General features: G+C 50.0%; 2 protein-coding genes across 4 annotated transcripts; one reads left to right on the top strand and one right to left on the bottom strand.

Annotated features, from left to right (window-relative positions):
* Nucleotides 1-191: 191 nt before the first annotated feature.
* Nucleotides 192-11484, top strand: Phkg2 (phosphorylase kinase catalytic subunit gamma 2). 3 transcript variants are annotated; one of them, XM_028885587.2, is made up of 10 exons: nucleotides 192-398; nucleotides 653-874; nucleotides 5437-5612; nucleotides 5877-5931; nucleotides 7189-7254; nucleotides 7341-7504; nucleotides 10287-10377; nucleotides 10464-10617; nucleotides 10694-10819; nucleotides 10912-11478. In XM_028885587.2, exons 2-10 carry the CDS (start codon nucleotides 780-782, stop codon nucleotides 11203-11205), a joined length of 1221 nt encoding a protein of 406 aa, XP_028741420.1. In that variant the 5' UTR covers nucleotides 192-398; nucleotides 653-779; the 3' UTR covers nucleotides 11206-11478. The 3 variants fall into 3 exon arrangements, with proteins under 3 accessions (XP_028741420.1, XP_028741419.1, XP_037066209.1); XM_028885586.2 differs by having other exon boundaries at nucleotides 193-398; nucleotides 762-874; nucleotides 10912-11484; XM_037210314.1 differs by lacking the exons at nucleotides 192-398; nucleotides 653-874; nucleotides 5877-5931 and having other exon boundaries at nucleotides 5483-5590.
* Nucleotides 11252-16860, bottom strand: Ccdc189 (coiled-coil domain containing 189). The gene is made up of 9 exons (XM_028885588.2): nucleotides 16314-16860; nucleotides 16007-16038; nucleotides 15415-15480; nucleotides 14839-15008; nucleotides 13769-13839; nucleotides 13494-13610; nucleotides 13342-13402; nucleotides 13175-13264; nucleotides 11252-11766 (listed from the first exon to the last, which is right to left on the bottom strand). Exons 1-9 carry the CDS (start codon nucleotides 16521-16523, stop codon nucleotides 11588-11590), a joined length of 996 nt encoding a protein of 331 aa, XP_028741421.1. The 5' UTR covers nucleotides 16524-16860; the 3' UTR covers nucleotides 11252-11587.
* Nucleotides 16861-17253: the final 393 nt, after the last annotated feature.

The raw sequence follows: 17253 nt of genomic DNA, 5'->3' as shown, positions 1-17253 counted from the left end.
ACTGAGAGGGCCCTGTCCCAAATTAAGAAGTGGAGGACCGTGAGCTACTGCAGAGATGCCACACTTCCGGTAACCTAACTTCCGTGTCCTCTTCCAGACCTGCAGCACCACTGGATAAAAGCAAATGCCATGCATTGATTGGCTGTTTCTGAGGCCCCTCCTTATGGTGGAGACCTTTAGGGAACTTCTCGCTCCAATGCCCTCGCCTGCCCTGGACTCCCGGCTTTCTATTGGACTGCCACTTTCCAATCGGCAGGGTTTCTGAGCTTAGTCCTCAAGCAGCGGGGCCCATTGGCTGCAGTGACGGGGTCGGAGCCTTAAGTCTTTGCGGGAGCCCTACGGGTTAAAAGCGGAGGAATAAACGCGGGCGAGCCAGCCAGCTGAGGGTCTTTGCCCAGGTTAGATTGCCTTCCCCCTGCCCGCACGAGTCACTCCGCTCGAGACCCCGCGCCTCCTCCCAGTGGTCTCCAAGTGCGCTTGCGCGGTAACAGCCGCCCGCACTTGTGCCATTTCCCCCCCCCTTCTTCCGAATCACCTTTCCCCCCTCCCTTCCCTGTCCCCTTCCCTGCCCTGCCACCCTCCCTTCCCCCTAGGCCCTTCGGTGCGGTCTTCCCGGTCCTGATCCTTCCCCTACCCCACCCCCACCCCCCAGGACCCTGGCGCCCCAGCCGCAGGTGCTGCGCCCCCGGGAGCCACGATGTGCGTCGTCTCAGAACCTGTGGACCTCACTGCCCTCACTGCCCTCCGTTTCCTCCACGCAGGCCCCCACATCCTTCAGAATGACGTTGGACGTGGGGCCGGAGGATGAGCTGCCCGACTGGGCTGCGGCCAGAGAGTTTTACCAGAAGTACGACCCTAAGGACGTCATTGGCAGGTGAGCCGTGGCCGGGAATACAGGGGTTCAGCGAAGTCGGATCCCAGCCAGGAATAAACGATTCATTCTGAAGGCTGGCTAGTTGGGAAGTGGTCAGTGGAAAACAGTGACTAAACTAGATTCTGAGTTAACACTTTCCCCCTCCAATCCATGCATTTATATAGTCAACAAACTTAATGAAGCGCCAGACTTGATTGTGCGCCAGACACAAAGCTGAACACTGAGAGGGTAGACAATGCCTGTACTCTGCATTTCGGTTAAAGTGGTTCAGAGGAGCACGTGGGTGGTTCCCAGGTATCCAGCTAGCTGGGTAGAGGTCTGTATAAAAGCTCCTGTGGTCGCCATCACTCCAGATGCTCTATGGGTTTTAGTTTCAGAAGCATAGTATACTGGTTATGTTGTGTTAGACATTAATGATACCAGGTGAGGGGTGACAGGACCAACCCATAAAGTGTGCGTCTTGGAGTTTACATTCTAACAGTAGAGACAGAGAATGAGAGCAAGATAAAGGTTAATGCGAGGGTTAGGGAAAAATAAATGTCAGCAGGGATTAGCACAATGAAGCCTCCACAGACAAGGAGCTTTAGGAGACTTCTGAGAAAATGACAGGGGAGCGTGGGGTTTAGGAGGCCTTGGCTGTTTGTGGGGTCAAAGTTAGTGTTCCATTCGTGGTAGACAAGTGCTTTACCACAGAGCTGCTTCCTCAGCCCCAAGGAACTGGAATTATGAGAGCAGGTAAGTCCTGAGCTGAGGCAGGAGGCTTCTCATTTAGAGGGGCCCTTAGTGCAGTGCTCGAGGCAGGGGCCTAGACTGCAGTAAGAGTCGGGAAAGACAGAAGAAATGAAGTTGGAGAAGTGAGTACCGCAGGGCTTCAGGCCACAATAAGGAACTTGAGGCTTCTGTAGCACAACTGCCTGCTCTCACGTTGTGTAACATGATGTGAGGGCGCTTGTGAGCGGGGACGGGGTTCTTCCTGCACCTCCGTTAACTGAGAGTGAAAGCAGAATCCACCTTCTATTTTGCTGTTGTTTGGCATGAGTTGGATAATTGTGTTAGGAGACTTTTTAGCATATGGTGGCACTTAAAACACTTAGCTTTTTAAAAAGCTCTTTCTGGCTTTTCTGTAGAGGTGGGATAGGAAAGGGGCTGGTGATGGTGGCAGTTTAGTGGTGACTGCAGAGATGGAGAGGAGGGGCAGGTTCAGGTCATGGTTTCAAAGGAGACTGGATAGAGGTCATGAAGGAAGGAGAGAAGACAGGTGACTTTTAGGGTTTTGTTTTGAGCACTTGAGTACTGTTTACTGAAATGAAGACTGAGAAAGGACTAGATTGGGAAATGGAGTGAACAAATCAGGAGTTTCATTTTGGAAATACTAAGTTTGAGATGCTCCAGTGGATGGCATTTTCAAATGGGTTTGAGTCTGGAACTCAAGGAAATCTAGTTGACAGCCATAAATTTGGGAGGCATCAACATGTAAAAAACAGCTGTGAGGAGGGAGAATGGAGAGCTTGAAAGGGGCCAAGGCTGGGTCATGTCCTGGGTCATGTGACCATTTAGCAATCACTTACAAAGAAGCTACCAAGGAACTTGGGGAGATATCTATGAGCTAGAGAGAAAAACCTGAGAGTCCACTCTTAGAAGCTTGGCAGGGTCTGCTATGTGAAACGTTCAGAGGCCTGGGAAAGACAGGGGTGTGACATTAGACTTGGCAGACACATTTCGATATCACATGGAGATGTCATTAAGTAGTTGGAACCAGGATTCTAATGAGAAATTAAGGATCAAAGACAATATAGTGTGTGAGTTGCACATAAATATTTAAAGCTTCTAGGACCCAATGCAGGTCACCAGGGGACAGACTGTGTCTTAGTCACTGTTCTGTTGCTGTGAGGAAACACCATGACCAAGGCAACTTATAAAAGAAAGCATTGAATTGGGGGCTTGCTTACAGTTTTGCAGGGTCAGTCCATCATCGTCTTGGCAGGGAGCATGGTGGCAGGCAGTGCTGGAGCGGTGCCTGCCCGCTTACATCTTATCTACAAGCAGCTGGCAGATACAGCAAAACTTGGCCTGCCCTAGACTTTTGAATCCTCAACGCTCATCCCCAGTGACACACCTCCTAACCCTTCCCAAACAGTTCCACTTCCTAGGGAGCATGCATTCAAACGTATGTGCCTGTGGGGAGTTATCTTCATTCAAACCACCACAGAGTGTATTAAGGAAAAGAGCCCACATCCAAATCCTGAGGTGTCAGAGGATTTGGGACAAGGTAAGGAGGATGCAGAAAGCATAAGAGCTGTAGGGAAGAATCAAATATTGACTCCACTTCCAAGGGAAACAGTCGTTTTGGAGGAGGCAGATCAGAGGTGGCACCCCCAGATTCCTGTAGAGGCACCCCCACTTGTCTTTCTCCTCCTCTTTTACATCTTGCCTTTCTTACAAATAAATTAATTGCATTCTTTTTTTTTTTGTTTTGTTTTGTCTTGTTTGAGACAGGGTTTCTCTGTGTAGCCCTGGAACTCTGTAGACCAGGCTGGCCTTGAACTCAGAGGTCCTCTTGCTTCTGCCTCCCAAGCACTGGCATTAAAGGCGTGGGCCACCACCATGCCCAGCTTGGATACTATTAATAAATCACTTTTCCAAGTGTATCAGATTGTTCATGGATGAAAGTCTACAGTGTTAAAAGAACTTGGTGGAAGCTGGGCACTGGTGGCGTACACCTTTAATCCCAGCACTCGGGAGGCAGAGCCAGGCGGATCTCTGTGAGTTCGAGGCCAGCCTGGGCTACCAAGTGAGCTCCAGGAAAGGCACAAAGCTACACAGAGAAACCCTGTCTCGAAAAACCAAAAAAAAAAGAAAAAAAAAAAAAAAAGAATAAGTGATATTAAAATAAAAGGCTTATGGGATGCTTGAGGAGGGAATTGTTCCTTTCTACCAGAGAACAGCAGACACAGGATTGGTGGAGGTAGCAATTAGTCTGTCTAGATGACTTGAGCCTTTGAACTTCCTGAAATTACAAGATTCTTAAATGAAGTTTATTAAAGATGAGTTGACTAGAGACTGGAAATGTAGCTTAGTTGTAGAATGCTTCCCTAGCATGTGTGAGGTCCTGGGTTCCACTACATACATACATACATACATACATACATACATACATACATACATACATACATGCCAATTAGACCATAAAGTGACCAAGAATAAGACAGTAGGAAGAGGTGAAAGTATTGATGGTCCAGGTAAGATATGGCCAAAAGGTAACATAACGACCCATTGGCTACACTACATTTGACCTGACACTCAATAAATTTGTGTTTTGCCATTTACTGTGATATGGATGACAAGATTCTAAACAAAGGGACTTAGTGTAGGAAGCAATGGATGCAAAAGAGAACACCTCAGGTAAGGCCATGTAAAGGACAGCCAGGAAATCAGCATAAGAAATGCTTTGATGACAGAACCCACGCATGGAAATCCATGTGCCTCTTACAAAAGCCAAATGGACTTTCCTGCCCCTATCTTACTAACATTTTCAACATCCCGTTGAGATATTTTTGTCCACGTTTCAGAGTTGTAGAAGATAAAGTCCAGCCGGGTGGTGGTGGCACTCACCTGTAATCTCAGCACTGGGGAGGCAAAGCCAGGCGGATCTCTGTGAGTTCAAGGCCAGCCTGGTCTACAGAGTGAGATCCAGGACAGGTTCCAATGCTACACAGAGAAAACCTGTCTTGAAAAACAAAACAAAAACAAACAAACAAAAAAAGAACAAGAAGGTTAAGTCCAGATGAGTCATTGGGTCATTCTGGATCAGCTGGTGGCAGATTTGGGGCCTACACCCGAGGTCTTAGTCTTAACAGGTCTTTTCTTACACGTAGAGTGTGACAAGGTACAGGCAGGTTTGGGGTTTGGATGGAGACTGGAGATAGTTTCTTGCCACTTCCTGCCAGGGGCAAACTCTGGGACCGTGAAAAGCTTTGCTCAGTGTGTAAGCCTGATCTAGTCTGTATTTCACCCAAGTTCTCTGCCGGAGTTCCTGTGGGCTTTGTGTGGCAACTTGCTGGTTGGTACGAACCTGCCGGAGGACACTGAAGCTATTGTAGGCAGGGTTTGTCCCTCTGGTACAAGTGCTGTCGTCACATAGGTCTTCAGAGTCTGGTGTAGCAAGTACAATGGTCCAAAGGCTCGATTACATATGGAGGTAAGGATGTAAAAGCCAGATGTGGTGCCTGCTTGTGATCTCAGAATTTAAGTAGCTGAGGCAAGAGGATTGAGTTCAGGGCCAGGCTGGGCTACATAGCAACATAACAAGACTCAGTCTTGTGGATATAGTGACAGACATCTTTAATCCCAGCACTTGGAAGGCAAGTGCAGTCAGATCTCTGAGTTCGAGGCCACCCTGTTCTACATAGTTAGTTCCAGAATAGCCAGAACTATACAGTGAAACCCTGTCGCAATTAATTAATTAAAATAAAGGAAGAGAGGAAGAGAGGGAGGAAAGAAAAAGGGTGAGGAAGCTGAAGAGAGTAGGGGGGCCTGACTTGACAATCATTTGATTCTGCTAGAGGCGTGAGCTCTGTGGTCCGCCGCTGCGTCCATCGGGCTACTGGTGATGAGTTCGCGGTGAAGATCATGGAGGTGACAGCTGAGCGGCTGAGTCCTGAGCAGCTGGAGGAGGTTCGGGAAGCCACACAGCGAGAGATGAACATCCTTCGCCAGGTCGCTGGCCACCCCCATATCAGTGAGGCTGCATTCCCTGTCCCTGCTGGTCGACACCCCCATGTCTGCTAGCCCTGTTCCTAACCCAAACCCTAGAATTGCCTGTAGGCCTCTCTGCTCTTCCTCCTCACTCTCTACCTCCAAGAACGGCCAGTCTTTGGGTCCCTGTGGCCTCCTTGGTACTCCTTCCTTCCCAGTATGATAGTCTAGTGCTGCCTTTGGGTGGAAAAGCACCTGTGATGTGTATCCTTTCCATCTCTCTCTGCCTTTCTGCCTCTTTCCCCAGTCACTCTCATCGATTCCTACGAGTCTTCTAGCTTCATGTTCCTGGTGTTTGACCTGTGAGTATCACCCCGCCCATCCGAGAAGCCTATTCCTTGCCTCCATGTGTGGTCCCAGTGTTACAGCCCTGTGGGCAGGGACCACTCTATTTACGTCTTGCTCTGCCTCCCTGAAAGCCCAAGGTGCAGGCCTTCTTCTATGTGCCATGATAGAGGCAAATATTTCAAGAGTGATCAATCAAAATGGTCCCTGTCCCAGCACCTCATGGTTATAAAATGACTGGGATGGAAAAGACTAGGCACCAAGTATTCACCAATGAACTAATTCCTTATAAAAGTTCCTCACTCAGCAGTCTTTCCTCAGTTACCATACTGCACTGCTGCCCACCTCTGCCTGTGGGTTCTTTTGCTTTGGTTGATCTGGATCTGATGTTCTGTTATATGATAGAGCGCAACGGATTTCAAGAGTGTTTTTTAGCCAGGCATCGTGCCTGTAATCCCAGTACTCCAGAGGCTGAGGTAAGAGGATTGCAGATTCAAGGCCAGCGTGGGCTACGTACCAAGACCCTGTGTCTGGAAGAGGAGGGAGTCATCTCAATACCAAAGATGAACAGAGACCTCCAGAAAAACATTCACGAAGCTGTCAAATGGCCCTCTGCAGAAATCTCAGGGGAAATAGGAAATGTTGCAGGTCAATGACAATCTGCTTTGAGTGTTGATCAGAATTGTAATTATAACCTCAATTTTATTATGCTTATTTTTGTATGTATTTTGGGTGGGGGTTGGTTTTGGTTTTTTGTTTTGTTTTGTTTTTTAGAAACAGGATCTCACTTTGTAGCCCTGGCTAGTCTGGTGTTGAACTCACAAAAATCCTTCTGCCTTTGCCTCCCAAATGCTGGGATAAAGGTGTGTGTCACCACACTTGGCTGTGACCTCAGTTTTAAAGAATGATAAAATAGCAAATTCCAAAATAGTTTCATTCTACCTTTTGGTAAGTGTTAATTGAACTTTTGGCCCATGTTCTAAATATTAACTTTAAGAGGTCTCTTACAGCTATAGTTCCTCTCAGATAAGAAAGACCTCCTGTGAATTACTGTCACAAGAAATCACTCTTTTTACTAAAAGTGTCCCTTCATGGCACATTAAGGACATTTCAGCCACTGACCCACTGTGTCAAAAACTGCCCTGGAATGCAGCTCACTCCTGGAATGTTCTCTCCCATGCTTCTGCTGGCCACAGAGGTTTCTCTCTTCACTAGCCTTGACCTCTTCTCAATAGGGTGCATCTGCCTCTTCTCCCCCTCCCCCCCTCCCTTAGGATGCGGAAAGGAGAGCTATTTGACTATCTCACGGAGAAGGTGGCCCTCTCAGAAAAGGAAACCAGGTACTGGTAGAGCCCAATGCCCCTGGGATGTCCAGGGGAGTGGTGCCGGGAGAAACAGAAGAGGACTTAGTCTGTGCCTCACCCAGGTCCATCATGAGGTCTCTGCTGGAAGCAGTGAGCTTTCTCCATGCCAACAACATTGTACACCGAGACCTGAAGCCTGAGAATATTCTCCTAGACGACAATATGCAGATCCGCCTTTCAGATTTTGGGTTCTCCTGCCATTTGGAACCTGGTGAAAAGCTTCGAGGTGAGGGGACCAGGTGCCTTTCGAGACTTGGGAGGGAAGGAGACCCATGCTTGAGGGTGGCTGGCCAGGTTGAGAACTGAGTCCCAGATGCCAAGGAAAATAAAGTGAACACATGCTAAGTACCCTCTTTTTTTTTTTTTTTTTTTTTTTTGTTTTGTTTTTTGTTTTTCAAGACAGGGTTTCTCTGTGTAGCTTTGGTTGTCCTGAATCTCGCTCTGTAGACCAGGCTGGCCTCGAACTCACAGAGATCCACCTGGCTCTGCCTCCCGAGTGCTGGGATTAAAGGCGTGCGCCCCCACCGCCCAGTGCTGAGTATCCTCTTGATGCAAAAAGGCTTTGTGCAACTCAGTGGCCTTCTTTACCTGGGAGATTGGAGATGGATAAGCAGAAGACTATGCCAAGGAAGCTAGAAGAAAGGAACACTGTTCAACCTGAGGGATCCACAGAGGGGGGGCCTCCCGAGCTGGACTTTGTCCTAGGAGGAAAGAAAGAGTGGGGCTAGAAGGACCCGGCAGTTTGTTTGAAGTGTAGCTAAAACAAGACCTCTGTGTGGTGCTTCACTGCTGGGAGGGCCTGGTCTGTGCAGCCAGCCAGCCCTGTAGAGCATCTCACCTGGGGCCTGGGAGCCAGAGCTCGCACGATGTTTTGCATTCACCGTGATAAGAAATATTTCTGGGGGGCTGGAGAGATGGCGCAGAGGTTAAGAGCATTGGCTGCTCCTCCAGAGGTCCTGAGTCCAATTCCCAGCAACCACACGGTGGCTCATAGCCATCTATAGTGGGATCTGATGCCCTCTTCTGGCAAGCAGGCATACATGCAGGCAGAATACTGTACACACAATAAATACTTAAAAAAAATAAATAAATAAATAAATAAATAAAAAGAAGAAGAAGAAGAAAGAAATATTTCTGGGACTGCGAAAATGGCCCAGCAGATAAAGCATTTACCCTGTCAGTTTGAGGACCAGAGTTTAGATGGCAGTCGCCATGGAAGTACCAGCAGGTAGGAGGCAAGGAGACAGGATCCTTGGAGTAAACTGGCTAATTGGACTGTCTGAATGAGTGGAGCTTTGGGCTCAAGTGAGAGATCTTGCCTAAATATATAAAGTAAAAGACAACTGAGGAAGATGGCCAATGTCAGCATTGGCCTACACATGTCTCACTCACACACACACACACACACACACACACAATTTCTAATGCAGGTGGAAAACTTTAAGCAAATTCAAGTGTAAGAATTCCAAGAGCTATTCATAAGCTATCTTGCCCTTTTTGGTTTTGCACTGCACGTACTAATAGCTATGAAATAATGGGCATTTACCATGGGCAGATACCACACCAAATTTCTGTGCTGTGGCCTACTTCCCTAATCTCAACAGTAGCGGGAGATAAATAGCGTCGGAGTCTCCTTTCTATAACTAGGCGTGAAGACATGACATGACTTCCCAAGTCGCTCACCCAGGTTTTGCACAGCCTGACTGTAACTTGCGGATGCTGTACTTCGTTTCCCTTTGGGTCTCCACACACCTCTCTTTGGAATCCTTTGCCTGCCTGCTTCACCCTCTTTCATGGCTTGATTAGGGTTTCACCTTAAACCTCCACTCAGGGAAGTTCCCCTGTTTTTGTATTTTTTTTATCACATGGCTTACACTCTGCTACTTCTTTCTTGCTTCCTGAAAGATAGTAAGCTTGGGAAAAGTACGTCTACCTCAAGACCATCTAATTGAGCTCTTAGTATGTGCTAGATTCTCAAATACTTGTTCCCAGTCTTTTTCCATTTAGGCTTATTAAATTCTCTTAGAAGTACAACATGGAATAGTTTGGAATTTCTGAAATCAAAGAATTGTTACCTTTGAGTGGTAAAAAGAAACCAAAAATACAGATTTGTGTAAGTGATGGAGGAACCTAGACCCAATCCTGATGCCATGATAGAGAACCAAGGAAGGGTTTTGGGGTTTTGTGGGGTTTTTGGTTTTGAGACAGGGACTCTCTACAGCCCTGTCTGTCCTGGGACTCGCTCTGTAGAGCAGCATAGTTCATGTAGACCATATGCAGCTCAAGGAAGGGTTTTAAACAGAGACTACCTGCCCCGCTCCATATGTGCTTTTTAAGGAGTTCCAGGCTTGTGCCGGCCGGCCGTGGTAGCATGCTCTCTTTTCAGGAAGTAGAGGCAGGCAGATCTGAGTATGAGGGCAGCCTGCTCCACATAATGAGTTAGGTCCAAGCCAGCCAAAGCTACACAGTAAGATCCTGTCTGAAAAAAAAAAAAAAAGATCCCAGGCTGGGGATAGAGCTCAGTGGTAGAATACTTGATTAGTATGTATGAAACCCTAGGTCCTAGAAGAAAAAAAAAAACCCTGTCTTTCAAATTTAAAAGAATCAAAAAGAACCCCTGTTTCTGTTTGCTCTCCGTTGGCTGGGTGGGGGTGCCACTCAGAGTGGAGCCTATGAAAGGGAGAATAGGCTTGGCAGAAAGTAACGCAGCCAAACTTTGAATTTTGCTTTTCACGTGTATTACGTATCTAATAACGTGGTAACAAGATGTATGGAGGAGTGTGTAGCTTGGCTTGGCTTGAAGGTGGAGGAGGGGAAAGATGTGGTTGAGGAAGGCCTTGAAGTCCCTTCCCAAACTGAGTATGCGCATTCCTAGGCAGGCCTGTCAGCGGCGGCAGGGATGGAGCTGGTTAGCTAGGGACATGGCCTTGCTCTGAGGCTCAGCAGAACTGAGAAGGCTCTGTGCAGGGCTGGTGGCATTCCCTCGGTCTTCTGCCCTCTCTCCCCAGAGTTGTGTGGGACTCCAGGGTATCTAGCACCAGAGATCCTTAGATGCTCCATGGATGAAACCCATCCGGGCTACGGCAAGGAAGTCGACCTGTGAGTTTGTGTCGTCTTTCCGTCCCCTTCTGTGTGTCATGTCCTGCTTGTTACCCAGGCCAGCCTAACCATGGTCTCCTTCTCAGCTGGGCCTGTGGGGTGATCCTGTTCACACTTCTGGCTGGCTCACCACCATTCTGGCACCGGCGCCAGATCCTAATGCTGCGCATGATCATGGAAGGTCAATACCAGTTTAGTTCCCCCGAGTGGGATGATCGTTCAAACACCGTCAAAGATCTGGTGAGTAGGGGAGGGGCCGTGAGAGGACGCCAGGGAAGGCCCAGGATCTGACTCTGATGCTCTAAGGTTTCTCTAGATCTCAAGGCTGCTGCAGGTGGATCCCGAGGAGCGCCTGACGGCCGAGCAGGCCCTGCAGCATCCCTTCTTTGAGCGCTGTGAAGGCAGCCAACCCTGGAACCTCACACCACGACAGAAGTTCCGGGTAAGCCTGAGAGTGGCGGGGTCTACGCCTGGGCCTTGCCCTGTTCCCTGTGCTGGATGCTTTAGTGGGGCAAATACTGTCCCTTTCCCCAGGTGGCAGTGTGGACAATACTGGCCGCTGGACGAGTGGCCTTAAGCACTCACCGTTTACGACCGCTAACCAAGACTGCACTGTTGAGAGACCCCTACGCCCTGCGGCCAGTCCGGCGCCTCATCGACAACTGTGCCTTCCGCCTCTACGGGCACTGGGTGAAGAAGGGCGAGCAGCAGAACCGGGCCGCCCTCTTCCAGCACCAGCCTCCGAGGCCTCTCTCTGGTGTGGCCCCTGAAGAAGAAGGGGACTCCAACGCCATCACAGAGGGTGAGACTGCACAGGTGCTGGGCTAGGACCTCATCTCGGACAAGCCAGAAAGCAGGACTCTCCAGGAGGAGATTTTTTTTTTTTTTATCATTCCAGCCTGTTGGGTCTCAGACCTTAGCCCTGCCTTGCCAAGTCTACCACTGATAATGCTACTCGTCGCAGAAACCAGCCCTCCACCTCTACCCACCCTGGACTGGGAGGTCAGGGCTGAGGTGGAAGGGAGCCTCTCCCCACGCTGTGCCTGGCCTTGTCATCGCTGTCTGTGATGCATCTGAAATAAAACTGCTACGAGCCTGGGACAGCCAGCGCCATGTCTGCGGTCCGGCTGCACCGGGAAGCACGAGGGTGCCCGTGAAGGCGGGGGACGGGTTGCTCTGGCCAGGTCTTTATTGGAGAAGATGCTGGGGGTCACTTGGTCTTGGCCTTGCCTTTGCTGGGCGGGGGCTGAGAGGGCCGCTCCAGGGCGGCCAGTTTGCTGCTCATCCTTTCCTCGCTCTCCTTGAGCCGCTCCTCTACCAGCTGCTGCAGCTGCCTCAGCTCCTTGCTCAGCTGGGTCTTGATATAGGTTTGGAGGATGCACACCTCACCTGCAGGGAGAGGAGGGGACGGGGTTAACCTGGGGATGAGCCATGCCGAGTGCTGCTTTGGTTCTGTCAGCTGGGCACAGTGGCCAAATACACTCTCTGGATTCCGATTCTGACTGCACGTGAGTCTGACATCAGGCAGCCTCCTCATGAAAAACATGCATGGTACCTATTCTTTGACCACAGGATTGAGTTAATATGCACAGCATGTTTGGAAGCAGGCATTCTGGACCCTAGCATTGCCAGGTCTGTACTTGCTGTTGTCAAGCCCTCTCCCGTCATTCTCTTTGTGGGGTCACCTTTTCTACGCATAGCAACACCCTGGGAGTCACACTGTTATCTGGACTTTGGCATAAGGAATTATTTAGAGAGGGACATGGGGCTGGAGAGACAGCTCAGTGTGGTTCAGGGGACTGACTGCTCTTCCAGAGGATCCAGGTTCGGTTCTCGGCACCCACATGGCGCTCACGACCATCTGTAACTCCAGTTCCAAGGGCATTCAGACCTTTTCTCTCCTCTGTGGGTTCTGCACACATGTGGTACACAGATGCCCATGTAAGCAAAACAGCCAGACACATGGAATAAAAAGAAACAAATCTCAAGAAATTTTAGGGGACACAAGAACCGAAACTACGTCCCTAGCTGGGTATAGTGGAGCATTTCAACCACCCCATCTCTCAGGAGCTTGAACAGGGGGTCTTGAGTTCAAAGCTGCCTGGGCTACACAGCAAGACCATGTTTCAAAAAGATAAAACAGCCGGGCGGTGGTGGCACACGCCTTTAATCCCAGCACTCTGGGAGGCAGAGGCAGGCGGATCTCTGTGAGTTCGAGGCCAGCCTGGACTACCAAGTGAGTTCCAGGAAAGGTGCAAAGCTACGCAGAGAAACCCTGTCTTGAAAAACCAAAAAAAAAAAAAAAAAGAAAGAAAAAAGATAAAACAAGAGTTGGCGGGAGGGTTCGGTGGGTAAAGAGCTTGCTCTAGAAGCCTGACCACCTGAGTTCAGTCCTCAGAAGCCACAGAGGTGGAAGGAGGGCTGACCCCCAAAGCCCTCTGACCTCCACACACATTCTCTTTCTGTCTCTAATAAAACCAGGGACTGGAGCGATGGCTCAGCAGTTAAGCAGCAGACGCAGGAGGGTCCCTAGGAGTTTGAGGCCAGCATGATCTACATAGTTCCAGAACAGGCAGGACTAAATAGACCCTGTCCCCAAAAGAGAGGGTTGGGGGGTGGGCTGAGGATACACAGTTTGGGGTAAGATACTTAAGCAACGGCTCTAATTTCATCCCCCAGTATTTGTTTTTTTGAAAACAAAATGGTGTGTGTAGGGCAATGAACTCAAATAGACCCAAACCCTTCATTTGACCTTGACCCAGAGTCCCAGGGCACCTTAACCCCTAACGGTGCTCACTTGGCTGTTGTTCTGGCTGGGTCACGGTTTCTGGCTCTTCCTCCGGTGGAGAAGCTCCTTGTTCTCCTGCGGCCTCACCATCTTCTCTCTCTGCACGCCAGAGCAGGAAGAGGCCTTAGTCCCAGCCCCGGCACAGTCCCAGCCTGGCCCATCTGTACCCATCTTACCCTCTGGCCAGGACTTGGGTAGCTGTAGCCCCATGTAAGTCAAAGATAGGTCCAGGCGAACCTGGGGAAACAAGGGAAGAGGGAGGTTGAGAGGACAGCACCTGCCGGAAGAGGAAGGGGAGACGGGGCCACTCGATGCCTGTACACAGTACCTGGGGTGTGAAGACGTATTTGTAGAGCTTGAAGTGGCGGAAGTAGGTGTTGACCACATAGTCTGCCAGCGCCAGCAGCTGTTCCTCTTTAAAGAGGTCGATGCTGAAAGGGGGCCGCTGTGATGGCAATTAGGAGTTAAGTGCCCTGACAGCCTCCAGAAGCCCACCTAGCTTGGCCTCCAAAGGCACAGCTGTCTGTGAGCAGGGGTGGACCCCAGGGCACCTTCAGAGGAAGAAGGTGGTGGGAGAAACCAGGGGTTTGGGCTAGCCCTTACCCTGACTCCATGGCAAAAGAGGCTGCTGGTAAAGTAGCGGTAGCATTCCTCCACGTTGCCCAAAGGGGTGGCTGGAAGAAAGCGAGGTGAAGCGGTCAGCCCTCTGCCCCCTGCCCTTTCACCCCACTGCTGCAGAGCAGGGGGTTCAGAAGTGGACAGATCTCAGAGTAAGGCCTGGCTTGTTTCGTTCATTCACTCAACAAATATCAAGTTCTCACTATAGACTTTCCTAGGAGGTTTCAGAGGCAGCGTTTCATTCTGTACTTCAGGCTAGTGTGGAGCTCACTGTGTAACTCAAGTTGACCTCAAACTGATGGCATTGCTCCTGCCTCAGCCTCCTGAGCACAGGGGTTTCAGGCTTGAGCCCACCAGACCTGGCATCAGGAAGCTACTTTGTTCTTTTCTTTTTTTTTTTCTTTCTTTTTTTTGTTTTTCCTTTTTCCTTTCCTTTTCTTTTTTTTGGGGGGGGGGTTTTTTTTTTTTTTTTTTTTTTTTTTGTTTGTTTTTTTGAGACAGGGTTTCTCTATGTAGCCTTGGCTGTCCTGGATCTCACTCTGTAGACCAGGCTGGCCTCGAACTCACAGAGATCCGCCAGCCTCTGCTTCCCAACTGCTGGGGTTAAAGGCCTGCACCACCACTGCCTCGTGGTACTTTGTTTTTGAGAGAGGGTCTCCTGTTGCCCAGGATAGCCTTGAACTCACTTCATAATTGAGGATGACCTTGAACTTCTGATTCTCACAGGTGTGTGCCACCCCACCTGATTTACACAGTGCTGAAACTGAACCCCGGGTTTTGCAGATGCTAGGCAAGCACTCTACTAACTGGGCTACATCCCCAGCCCCCAATTTATATATTTCTCAGAACAGACCCATAACACTATTAACATATGTTTCATTTATCAATAAGGAAACAGACCTCAAAGGTGATAAAAACGTGGTACAGTAATACTAGTTAGAGTGGAACAAAAGTCCCTGATGGCAGTCTCCCTACTTCTGCTTCCCACAGTCACTTGTGCTAGCCCAGCCTCCTCTCCTGGGGCTCAAAGCTTTCGGTGGCTGCCTCCCTCTCACCAACACAGGCCTTGTGAAGATCTTGGAGCAAGGCACAAGCTGCTGATGTCTGCTCTAGTGAAAAGCCCTGCTGGCGGCAGAAGATGAGCACATGGGAAAAGAGGTCCAAGATAATGGCATCCCGTAGGCTCTGCTCAGGACAGCCAAGCTCCAAGAGCTCAGCCAGAACCCTTGGGAGGGAGAGGAAGGAATGAGTGACTAGCCGGGTTCCCCCACCCACCCTCACCTCAGGATTTAGTTTTATTATGTGGGCATGGGTATTCTGCCTGCATGTGTGTATGTGTACCATGTGTTTGTCTGGTACCCAGGGAGGTCAGAAGAGGGTGTTGGATCCTTGGGAACTGGAATTACAGACCATGTGCGTGCTGGGAACCAAACCGGGGTCCTCTGGAAGAACGGCCAGTGCTCTTAACCACTGAGCTGCCTCTGCAGCCCTAGACACAAGCCTCTCCTCATCCCATCACCTGACACTCTATGCTTTACCTTGCCATTCCTTGTGTGTGTGTCCCGTCCCCCCCCCCCGTCGTCCCCCCCCCCCCCCCGCCCCAGCTCTGTCTCTCCCAACTCAAACCATACTCTCTCATCTCTTCCACAGTGGCTGCCTTCTCCAGTCTGTGCATAGAATGGATGTCCAGGTATTTCCTGTCAGGAAAAGATGAGACAAATTATTGATGGCTCATATAACTTCCCCAATGGGGCCATGACTTCTAGGGCATTGGATTGGGGATCAGGAGTTGAGGCTTGGCTAACTTGCTAAGTCATTTTTGTGGGCCTCACTTCCACTGTAAGTGAAGAACGTTATGGTCTAGGATCTAGACTCTAGCTGAACCCTTAGGAAACCTTTTATCTATAAATCCAATGATAAGAAAATCTGAGTTCTTGTCTTGCTGTGTGTGACCATGGTGAAGTCCCTCAGGGTCTTGGTATCAATCTGCACAGTGCTCCATCATGTTTACATGCTTGGTACTTGTCTGTCTTCTCACACTGCCACCTTGGACTGAGGAGCCTGGAACACTGGTGACTTAGTCACCTTGAGCATCTCTCAGCTCAGTCTCTTCATCTGTAAAACTGGGGTGCCCTGGCAGCTGGATAAGACTGTTGGGGAGACCTTAAAGGAATAATAAAAATGAGAGGTGTGATTCCCCCCCCCCGGGCTCTCCACACTCACCACATACAGATCCGGGGCTGGGGTAGCGGCGGCTGTGGAGAGGAAACAGCTTATAGAAAGAGGAGCTATTACAGTACGCGGCCCCATGGCCCGTCGTGAATGTCTAGCGGGTCTGAGAATGCTAGGATTTCATGTGTAGTAAAGGGGGCGAGGCTTGGTTTTGGTGGGCTTTAAATACTATTTAGCAGCCTATTAACACGGCAACTCCAGAAATGTCTCGAACGTTAGTAAACATAGTGGCTGGCGGCGCCTCACCAGGAAACCTGTTATAAATATTCACTAGTGGACAACTCTGTCCGGCCCTCACCGGGAATAAGTTGGCTCCAGGGTCTTCAGCCAGGTCCACAAAGGTAGTGGCCGATGCAGCGGACTCGGTCGGCAAGTCTGTTCCAGTCCTCATGGCCAAGCCACCCACCGAGCTGGGACACCTCTCCAGTTCCTGCTGCAGTTTGGGGAGCTGTTCAGATTCCGACCGCACCTTGACACCCATGATCTGGCTGGATGTGGGGCTGATCATCTCTGCGTCCTTCTGAGCCACAGCCAGGCGCTCTCTTGCCTGGGATCTGGGACAGCCAGCTCTCCCGCTGCAGTGCCCGGACCTGCCCCTTCTAGTGGTTCTCCACAGGCGGTGAAGCGAGTGGCAGCCAATCCACAGGGGGCGTCTTCCCGATCTAGTCTCCCCGGTGACCGTTGTTAAGGAAAAGTAGAAAATACAAGCGCACGCCAATCATTGAGAAGATAGAGCGCATGCGTAACAAGTTGCACGTGCCTCTTCAAAGTTGCTTGTAGGGGTCACTCTTTTTAAAGACTTAATTAAAAAGAGACTGTGGCCGGGCGGTGGTGGCACACGCCTTTAATCCCAGCACTCGGGAGGCAGAGCCAGGCGGATCTCTGTGAGTTCGAGGCCAACCTGGGCTACCAAGTGAGCTCCAGGAAAGGCGCAAAGCTATACAGAGAAACCGTGTGTGTGTGTGTGTGTGTGTGCGTGCGTGCGCGCGCGGGTGTCCACGGAGGCCAGAAGACGGCGATCGGGAGTTACAGGTGGTCGTGAACCGGGTCTCTCAATAGCAGTAAAGTCTCCGGCTGCAGATCCACCTCTTCACCTGCTAGGCTGCACAGGGCCACTGCGGTGTCGGTAACTATGGGAACAGCCTGCTGGCCAATCATTGAGAGACATACAGTCGATCGCGAAAAAAACTGGAAGACTCAAGAGGCGGAACCAAGAGCCACCAATAGAAACAGGAAAT

This window comes from Peromyscus leucopus, chromosome 1, assembly GCF_004664715.2.
Source record: "Peromyscus leucopus breed LL Stock chromosome 1, UCI_PerLeu_2.1, whole genome shotgun sequence".
Taxonomy (NCBI): Eukaryota; Metazoa; Chordata; class Mammalia; order Rodentia; family Cricetidae; genus Peromyscus; species Peromyscus leucopus.
Note: the sequence above shows the minus strand (reverse complement) of the source record. Positions and strands in the feature narration are given on the sequence as shown.